Source organism: Prenolepis imparis, unplaced genomic scaffold (genome assembly GCF_030444845.1).
Source record: "Prenolepis imparis isolate NDT839.2.m4 unplaced genomic scaffold, iyPreImpa1.0 SCAF_2, whole genome shotgun sequence".
NCBI classification, from domain to species: Eukaryota; Metazoa; Arthropoda; class Insecta; order Hymenoptera; family Formicidae; genus Prenolepis; species Prenolepis imparis.
The window spans coordinates 24,392,188-24,402,862 of NW_028141160.1; the positions used below are offsets into that span (position 1 = coordinate 24,392,188).

Consider the following 10,675-nt stretch of genomic DNA (forward strand, 5'->3'; position numbering starts at 1 on the left):
TTTAAGAGACGAAAAATTATAAAGCGACGGATTTCAATGAGAAAGTATATAATATGATGACAAAAGAGAGCGCGTGATATTTATGATAATACATAATATATAGCTTTTTTTTTTTTTTTTTTTTCTTTTTCGATAATTGCAATACAAGTATAGTCGGATGCCTTTACTTTTAAAACAGTCTTTTTCTCCAAAGGTAAATGTATCTATCTGATATAAGTTTATATATATATATATATGTATATATAGGTTTCTTTTTGTCGCAGTTGCTTACACTTTCTAGAAATAAGTGTAGATAACGCAAACAAAACGAACAGGAAGCGCAGAATCCGAAGATGCGAGATGCGATGCGACCTACGAGCAAAATGAATTTGTCAAGAATCATGTTTTGTTAATTAGATTAAATCAATTATATGCACATGTATAATTATAACAAAAAAAATTTTGCTTATCGTGTCTAATAGAGTTTTATATATTTTGTAAATATAGAATTTAATATATGAATTGTTTATATGTATGTGTACAACAACGATGGAGAAAGAAAGGTATATAGAATTTTCTTACGCTCTTAGCAAGATAAAATTGTTTCTATTTTGTTAAAATTAGTAAAATTTCTGCTTTTCTTGTACTGTGGCTGAAACAGTAATGTATTTAATGAAAAAGATGACCATTGAATTTTCGTATTAAAAATCATTGCCGTTTAAAATATGTTATCTTTTAAGGTTAGAATTTCTACTAGTGATATATATTACGAACTTGAATAGGATTTTAAAAAATTTTAATTCTACACAATGTAAATGTATCCAGTTTTTTAAAAAGATACGGGTTACATTTGATATATTTTGTAAAATATATCTATCTTAATTATTTCTCTTTACATTGTCAAATGACAATGACAAAATTCGTTTATGGATCAAAAGATCTCGAATATGTATACACTTTCATTGAAATTTGTGTGTGTGTGTGTGTGTGTGTGTGTGTGTGAGTCAAAAGTATGTATTCTTAAAATATTTATATCTCTCTCTCATCTCCACATTCCAATATATATGTATGTACACCTACCATTGTGCAAAAAATATTTTTTTTTGTTTGGCCAAAATTTTTGAACAAGCTCTAATCTCTTGCAAGAGTGCGCTACAAATATAAAAGGAAATGTTTAATATTATAGAGGAACTTTACTAATTACTAATTTTTAAAAATTGCATTGTTTATATATTATACAAACATACAAACTGAATTCTGTTCAAACAAATTGTCGCTCTTGTTTCGTGTTTCGATATTTGAAATCTCATGTTTAAACAAAGTCAATTTTTCTAAAAGTATACAAATTTTGCAAATTTTAACAATACTAGGCATCTGTTTTTTAATAGTTTTATTTAAAAAATACCGCACGTTATAATATTACTGCAGCAATTACATTGATTTACAATGTCTACAGATTTACAATGCTTCTTTTGGAACCCGGAGAAATATTTTTCGAAGATTATAGCGTTCAGATGAGAAAGCTAGATGCTAGATATGCCGAAAGTAAAAACTGGATGGATGGAAGATTGAAGCTGTGCTCCAAATCTTTAGTATTTGTAAATAAAGATATTAACCAGCCGTTAATAAAGATTCAACTCAAAGAGACTACATTTGCGGGGCAACGTACATCGAGCAATGATATAGCAGGGTAGAGCAAGTACATATTGAATATTGAGCCAGATTGACACAGAAAGCAAAGAAAAAATGCATAGAGTAGGAAATATATAAGCTCTAAAAAATAGCTTCTTAGCTTTAATCTGTCTCTTTGCATTATTATGTACTTTGGCATTATTATTACCAGTTATTTGTTCATTTTTATTTGTATATATTTAATTTTATCGTAGTAATATGCTGTCAGTGGAATGTAAACAATATGTGGAAATGCTGGAAAAAAATATATTAGCACCGTACAGATTTATGCATCAAAATACCACGTTTCACTTTTGTTTCAATTATGCAAAAATAGAAGATTGCCTTCCACAAATCTTGCAGTTGCATAGAGCAGCGAGTTTAGCAACCGCGGAACAAAACGCTATGGTAATATTTTCTTATTCATGTTTAAGAGTTTTCAAAGAATTATGGTTATAATAAATCCCTCCTCGCACAATATTTAATTTTGAAGATTATGGCTATTGTACACTCCAGACAATCGCGTGTGTCCTTTGACACGTCGTGGCTCGAAGATTTGTACGAACAAGTAGTTTTAGAGACACAAGCGAACAAAGTATCGCCACTTGTGGTAAATCCAGGCAGAATATTACTGACTAGTTCGAGAATTTATTTTCAACCTTACAATAATATGGATCAGGTAATTATTGCCTCCTAATTATAAATAGTACAAATGTTTTTTTTATTCGTACTTGTCTTTCCATACAAGGTGAAAAGAAGAAATATTATCTTGTTTTTTTTTTAAATATAACGTTGCTCGTATATTTCAGCATCCTGTCCTTAAGATTCAACTGAAAGATGTACGAAATATTATAAAAAGAAGATTTTTATTGCGACAAGTGGTAAATATTTCGTAATTTAAGGCTCTACCATTTATATATATATATATATATATATATATATATATTATTATATCATTATATATATGCTTTAATAAAGTTTCTATAATATTATAAAGAGAAACGGTATTAAATATAATTCTGTTTGCAGGGTCTTGAAATTAAATGGACGCGACAAGCTGATAATAAAACTGAACATCTATTTTTGTCATTTCAAAATCAGGATGGTAGAGATAAGCTATATGAAAATTTACTTAAACAATCGATGGTTTCTCTAGAGACTGTACCTCAAAATCAAATGACAATGAGATGGCAAAATGGATATATATCCAATTATGATTACATTTTATATATAAATAGGTGATTATATAAAAGCTCTTAAGCTCTGATTATTAACAGCATGACAAGGAGAGAAAAGATTAATTATTTAAAAAGAATATATTTTTTTTATTTTAAATAATATATTTAATCCATATTACATTGTTTCAGTTTGGCTGACAGAACATTTCACGATTTGACGCAATATCCAGTATTTCCATGGATTATACAAGACTATACTTGTACAACGTTAGATTTAAATGACACTAATGTTTATAGAGATCTTTCAAAACCTATCGGCGCATTAAATCCTTCTCGTTTAGAGAGATTAAAAGTATGTATTATATTAAATTTTTTCTACTTGACAACCGAGCATAGAAAAATGCATATAGAATATCATTTTCTAGCAATTATTTGTTAAGCTGAAAAATATGGAAAATATGCAAAAATGCCCTACACTAATGTATCATATCAGTGTCTCTATTACGGATAGAGATGATCGCTACGACGATGTGGGGGCTCGCGTATCACTCTCCACTACACACAACTCTCGTTTATTACTTGGATTCTCCATTTTCATATTACATATATATGCGACAGAATATATTCCAAATTTTCTCTATGCTCAATTCTCAAGTGTTTCTCAAGCGAGCTGAAATAAACTTTATATATAGATATAAATCAAATACTTGCAAGTGTTTATACAATTTTTTTATGTCATGTCATGTTTCATAGTTTGAATTTTTAACAAAGTATATCATACACTAAGACTACAAAGTATATCATATCGAAGTACAAGGTCGATATTATTTTTTTACATTTTCCAATTGTTGCAGGAACGATATTTGGAAATGTCCGACCCGAAATTCTTATACGGTTCTCATTATAGCGCACCAGGTTTTGTACTATTTTATCTAGTACGGAAATATCCTCAGTATATGCTCTGTCTACAAAATGGAAGATTCGATCATCCAGATAGAATGTTTAATAGGTATATGTCAAACTCATTTTTATAACTTTGATATTAAAGTTTGCTTTATAACAATGCGATGCGTGAAGCGAAAGAAATTTATGACTAGAAAGTTGTAATTTATATTACAAAAATGTACATTTTCATTTCGTAAGAAAAGGCAAGAATTATAAGAAATTTTTTTAAGAAATATAAAAATCACATAATTACTCTGTCAAATACGCAGAAACGCGATTTTATGTTTCACTTTTACCAACAAAAACACCTAACAGTATAGCCGACGTGTGGAAAAATGTTTTGGTGAACATGTCTGACTTTAAAGAACTGATACCGGAATTTTATGACACGAGCAATGCCGGTGACTTTTTAGAGAATAGTTACGGTATCGACTTTGGCTATAGGCACGACGGTACAAAGATAGGTGATGTGCAACTTGCTCCTTGGGCAAAAGGTAATGAGAGATATTATTTTCAATTTTATATCATTTGCTTAAATAATAAATAATTATTTATTTAGTGTTTATATCTTTTTCAAGTTGTGTAAACATTTTCAGTTATTAGAAAATACTTTTTTTTATTTTAATCACTATTGTATTTATATTTCAAGAAGCGTTTCTCGATGAGGTAATAAAATAACGAGAACAATAATCTAAAATTTGTAATTTCTATATCATTATATACGATAATTATATAATAAGAGATATATATAGACATATATATTTAATATCAAATGGAAATTAATTGTCGATCGATATACTTTAGGACCAATCGATTTTGTGCAGCAATTAAGAAATGCCTTGGAAAGTGATCATGTTTCTCAAAATCTTCATCAATGGATCGATTTAATGTTTGGCTATAAACAAAAAGGCGTCCAAGCTGAAAAGGCTGACAATGGTAAAATATTCGATATTTTATACATCTTTATACAATTAGAAAGGGGGGGGGGGGAGAGTATATAAAATATATATTAATTAAAATAAATTAAACTAAAATTAAACTAAAACACATGAAAGGTATACAAGTCCATACAGCATCAAAACCAAAACATGTCTAAAATCGGGACATAAGACGTCTTTAATATACCTTTAAGATGTCTTTTAGACATTATGTCATAAAATGTCTTAAAGACGTATTAAAGACGTCTTAAAGATGTCTTATGTCCCGATTTTAGACATGTTTTGGTTTTGATGCTGTATGGGAGATTAAAAATTATAAACAAAAGATGCTTTCAACATGTCTATAATATATACTATATATATTAATTTTAATTCTAGTATTCTTCCACTTGTGCTACGAAGGAGCGGTAGATTTAGACACTATACGAGATATAAACGATAGACACGGTCTCGAGGTGCAAATTATGGAATTTGGTCAGATACCGAAACAAGTTTTTACCTTACCTCATCCCAAACGTTTAGCACCAGTTCCAAATTTATTATACAAGGAAACATTATCGACTTTGCCAGAACTGACTTCAGGTATCGTTTTTCTTTTACACACACGCGCACGCGTATATATATACACACACACACACACACACACACGATTTATATTAAATATTTTTAATTTTCCAGGCAATCTAAGTGTAAAAGAAAAATCAATTAATTTCGTGGAATCGGTAGCGTTTCAAGCGCACAAAGACTGTGTTACCAGTATCGTACGAAAAAATACAACGAGCAACGAAATTATATCAGTAGGACAGGATGGAATGCTTAAATTGTATAATACTAACGAGAGGAAATTGACACATAGCGTTTCCTTGTCTTTATTGTCATTATCATCTTGTATCTCATATTATACACTGTCGCAACGTAACATTCTCGTAGCAGGATCGTGGGATAATACCTTGTAAATATGACAATGATCAGATTCTGTGTACAATTATAATATAGAGATATAAATCGTTTTTTTATATAGATTGTGTTTTTGATTGAATTTTTATTCTAATTATATATAATACCTTTGTAAATTTTATAACATGAGTTTACAGATACATGTATTTTTTATACATGTGAAAAACAATTCTATATACTTGAGCAAATCTTAATGATGGTTTTTTTCTTTTCAGGATATTTTACGATATCGAGTTTGGTAGGGTAATCGATGTTCTTCGAGGACACGAAGATGCAATCTCGTGTTTAGCTTGGAGCCCCACACATCGAGTGATTGTATCTGGGTCGTGGGATTGTACCGCTAAAGTTTGGCATGGATATACTTGTGGATCGAAAATTAAACCCGCGGAGTGCTTTATCGCGCAATTAGATCACGATTCCAAAGTAACTTGTATTAATATATCGAGGTAAATTATCGCTTGTAACATATCATAGTGTATAATAAAAGAAAAATAAGATATTCTTATATTCTTCTGCTCTTTTAAATAACTTTAACTAATTTCTACTAATAATACTATATATATATATATATATATATATATATATATATGTATTTATTATTTGTCTATTGTATTTACTTGTGTGCATTTTGTTTTGTTTATAAATTGAATAAATTGTTTTACACTAATTGCAGCGATGATACTATGTTGGTATCTGGTACAGAAGACGGCGAATTGTGTTTGTGGAGCATGGCTAGTTATAATTTACAAGCTATTATTAAAGGTAAATATATTTCTTCGGTTTGTTTAATACACATAATCACAGAAATCCAACAATAAAGAATAGCTATCGGGCCCTGTTTCCCCATCTCCGATTAACTCTATCGGCCGATTAAACTAAATCTTTGTCTCTTTTCAGCTACGTTCTTAAAAAGAGACAAAGATTTAGTTTAATCGACCGATAGAGTTAATCGGAGATGGTGAAACCGGCCCATTATCTATCACTTGAAATTGTGAAATATAATCATTAATCATATTAATATATGTTCCGTGCCGGGTGGATTATCGCTGAACTTTTCGTTTAAGTTGAAATTGATATTTTGATTTCAATCGAAATATTTTACAATATTAATCCATACATGATTATCAAATGTAGAATGCATTTATCGTATTGTGAATTACTAGTGACATCTTATAATAATAATGATTTTTATAATCTTACGACTAGATATTTTTAGACTACATGTTATTATAATATATACAGTAAACGCAATAATATATCATTGGTAAATAATATGTGGCCTGATTTACGAAAAATTGGCCCAGTATATAATTCATCAAGTAATTATAATATAAAAGAGAAACCTTATACAAGATATTATATACAAGTTAATTACAAGCAAATACAAACTTGTTCAAACATTCATTAGGTGTAGATTTTGTCTATTTACAATTAGTTCTTATAAAAGGTTTGCAATTAAAAAAAAAGAGCCATTGATGATACGAAGACAACTATTTAATTGAATTTAATTGCACATTTAATAAATAAAGAAATAGCTTAATGTGGAATATCACTTTTAATTTTTATCGTTAGAGATTACTTTTTGATAATAAAAGAAGATAACGATGTATGCTATTGTATTAATTTATAATTTACATATTGTTTAAAGGTCATGTATGCAAGATAAACGCAATAACGTTCGATAAACAGTGCGGTAGCGTGATATCATGTGCAGAAGACAAAGTATTAAGTATAATCGACGTTCGAACAAATACACAAATATATTCCGTCAGTTTAGAGAGCGAACCATTGACGTTAACTTGGATGGGGACGTTTCTGTTGATAGGCGATAACGATGGAAATCTTAATATATGGAATCATCAAGGGGCTATATTTGTTTCGCAAATACAATGTCACGATGGTAAATATTTTAGATAAAATATATTTATCCAAGTTTGTTATTTATAGCGGGAAAATTTTAACATGTTATTAATCTTTTGTTAATTAAGTATATTTGTTTTTTTCTCTAGTTTATGATAAAAATATATAGAAAAAATTGTTTTAATATAATGTATATTATGATACACATTTTTTTCAGGGCCGCTTTGCGCCCTAGCTGTGATTGCTGATAGTAACTTGATAATAACAGGCGGAAAAGACAGGAAAGTTATCGTATGGAAATGCCACGAGCAATGACACAGTATTACTAATATAGATAGTTATTACTAGTTTATAAAGAAAATTTAATGTAAAAAGAGGGAATATAATATAATATAATATATGTTTTATATGTTATTACTCTCTCTCATTTGTTATACATTAAGATATGTATATACAATATTTTTTCATAAACAGAAAGATGTCGAGCTGTGTCGACCGGCCAATTTCTATTAATAAAATAGGACTTGTTATTTTGTAACTTGTTTTATAAATCTTTCCGAGATGATTAAGCGAGAGCGAGATGAGCGAGCAAAGGATGATGAAAACGAATGTGATTCTCAGCTTCAAAGTTTGAGCACCGCTCTAGGTGTCTTGTCTGGATAATCGGATAAAGTGGAAGAAATTTATTTGCTCATGAAATGGACGAGATAATTCTTTCTTCGTTATAACAAAGCAAATAATGTAAAACAATATCGTACGTAAAAATATTCTACAGTACTGCGTAAGTAAAGGGTATAACATGTATGTGTATAGTACCGACTCTTAACATATATATTACAAACTTCTGATTCGCTGAAGTGTATATATAAATATATATATAAACATATACAAGAAAAGGTTTTTTCTTCTTAAAGAAGAAAACTATACATTTTATGTCTTCTTATATTTAATGTATTTATGAAAATTATATATAATGTACATGATTTATTAATATGCGCTTTTCCTTTGAGCGGGTATAAGAAAAAAATATAATTAAATTCAAATTTTTAATGTAAAATTTTTTAAAAATAAACATTAAAATTTTAATGTAATTTATGTGATACATTATGTGTATGTACACATTTATTATGTCTGTGTGCGTGTGTGCGCGCGCGCATGCACTGCGTGATATGTGACATTACATTTTAATGTTTCTTTGCGAAATATTTCCAAGTGTATCAAAGTCTCTATTCCTATCTTAACAAAGAGATAAATGATTTAATATAAACTAGACTAGAATATCATTGTATTTAAATATAGAATGATTAATTTAGGAGTGTTGCAAAATAAGCGCAATTTGCATTACGAATTAAAAATAGTATTAAATACATGACATAGATATTTGTATTCTATTTTAAATATATATACACAGGTATGTATAATTTATTTTGGAGAAAACTAAAAGCAACACAAAGTCATTTATTGTAACACGTCGCACATGTTCGCATAAACGTCGCATAAAAAAAAAATTGATTTAAAACTAATGCTCACAATATGATATATACAGATTAAAATTTAAATGGAATTAAATAAATAAATAAATCATTCTAAATATTCAATACCGATTAATTAAATATTCAATTTCAATACCGATATTATTTATACAGAATTAACAGTATAGTAAATTTTTATGTATAGATCACGTTTTATATTAATTTTATGAGAAAATCTCTTAAAATGACTAGCATGTGTATCAGAAATATGACAATAAATGCTATGTAAAAATACTGAAAGTAAAATTATTCAACAATATATTCACAACAGATAAAAATGACTAGTATTGTACAAAACATTGCGATAAATCTGAAATTTTAAACTTTTGTTTTTATATGTAGCTCTTTAACTTGTAGATTACCAATATTCATCGATACACTTTAGTTATTATTCAACATGGATGCAAATTTACGATATATGAAAATTTTGAGATATATTCAGCAGTTATCTACTTGTAAGTAATACTAGAAGCGAGAGAATAAATTTATAATAAACTCTATAAAGATATTTTTACATAATAATTCATCTAAATAGATTTAATAGATTTTTGGAAGCTTGTACTTTGGGAAGCTCTTGAACTTTTCCAATTTCTTTCTTATATATATATATATATATATATATATATATATATATTTCTCTACAAAATACATTAATTATAATATATCAACAGAAGGTTGAAAGGGGTATTCTAATTTGTAAGTGTACTTTATGTAAGTGTATGTATTACTTATTTTTTATATTTGCATTAAAGTAATTAATTAACACGTTACTTTCACGCTTAAATTATAACTGACAACAAATTACGACTGAGATTTCGATTGAGATTGTAAACATGTGCACAACAATGTTTATATTAAAACCTGTTTCCAAATTTTTGACGAAAAATTGGAATATTTCGATATAATATTTGACGATACATCAAAAACATTTCAATTGCTCGTAAGTAATAAAAAATATAATATTCCATGGTCCCATTCTAAACCACGTCGGGACGAAACCTTTGTACAGTGCTAAAACTCCTTCATATTTAATCGTCTATATGAAACAAAAATTATTCTTCTTATAAACGTAAATTAGAGACAAATATGATATACATTTTGAAAAAATATATAAGCATTATAAATATAGATGATATAGAATAAAGTTTTAAATACGTTGTAAAATTGTTAAAAAAAAAAAAAAAAAAAAAAAAACTATAAAGAACATTTATAACGAAATTACCATTTCAAATGTAAATTATTAGGTAGATCTCAAAATATTTAGTGTCTAGCTTCTCTGTGACTGATGTAAATATATATGTATATATGTAAATAAATATACGTAATTTATATCAAGTATAAAATATATACATGTCTCGAGTAAAAGCTTTATACCTGAACTAGGCAATCTATACTGCCACTGTAAACGTGTGACGAAAGCTTATCGCCAGGGATGTGCACTCTCCTTTGACTCATCAATCGTGTCTAAAAAAAAAAAGAAAAGATGTCCATGTACGAGAAAAGAGAAAAAAATACAATTACGTTGTACAAATATAAAATAACAATTTACTTACGCGAATAACATCTATAGGCGTTGAAGCTACAGCACTAGTACTCTGCGTTGATACCACTGCTT

The 10,675-nt window shown here is 28.2% G+C and overlaps 2 protein-coding genes across 4 annotated transcripts; one reads left to right on the forward strand and one right to left on the reverse strand.

The window, feature by feature from the left end:
- Positions 1-154: 154 nt before the first annotated feature.
- LOC145933144 (protein FAN) lies at positions 155-9,442 on the forward strand. 3 transcript variants are annotated; one of them, XM_083032669.1, is made up of 16 exons: positions 155-542; positions 1,436-1,669; positions 1,866-2,058; positions 2,144-2,329; positions 2,460-2,531; positions 2,680-2,888; positions 3,018-3,180; positions 3,683-3,837; positions 4,089-4,267; positions 4,578-4,709; positions 5,090-5,293; positions 5,390-5,663; positions 5,884-6,114; positions 6,342-6,430; positions 7,317-7,568; positions 7,746-9,442. In XM_083032669.1, the coding sequence occupies exons 1-16, from the start codon at positions 514-516 to the stop codon at positions 7,841-7,843; spliced, it is 2,700 nt and encodes an 899-aa protein (XP_082888795.1). In that variant the 5' UTR covers positions 155-513; the 3' UTR covers positions 7,844-9,442. The 3 variants fall into 3 exon arrangements, with proteins under 3 accessions (XP_082888795.1, XP_082888797.1, XP_082888796.1); XM_083032671.1 differs by having other exon boundaries at positions 157-542; positions 1,436-1,734; XM_083032670.1 differs by having other exon boundaries at positions 158-542; positions 1,436-1,678.
- LOC145933147 (mitochondrial uncoupling protein Bmcp-like) lies at positions 8,894-10,643 on the reverse strand. Its single transcript, XM_083032676.1, has 3 exons — positions 10,614-10,643; positions 10,435-10,524; positions 8,894-10,096 (listed from the first exon to the last, which is right to left on the reverse strand). Exons 2-3 carry the CDS (start codon positions 10,513-10,515, stop codon positions 9,980-9,982), a joined length of 198 nt encoding a protein of 65 aa, XP_082888802.1. The 5' UTR covers positions 10,516-10,524; positions 10,614-10,643; the 3' UTR covers positions 8,894-9,979.
- Positions 10,644-10,675: the final 32 nt, after the last annotated feature.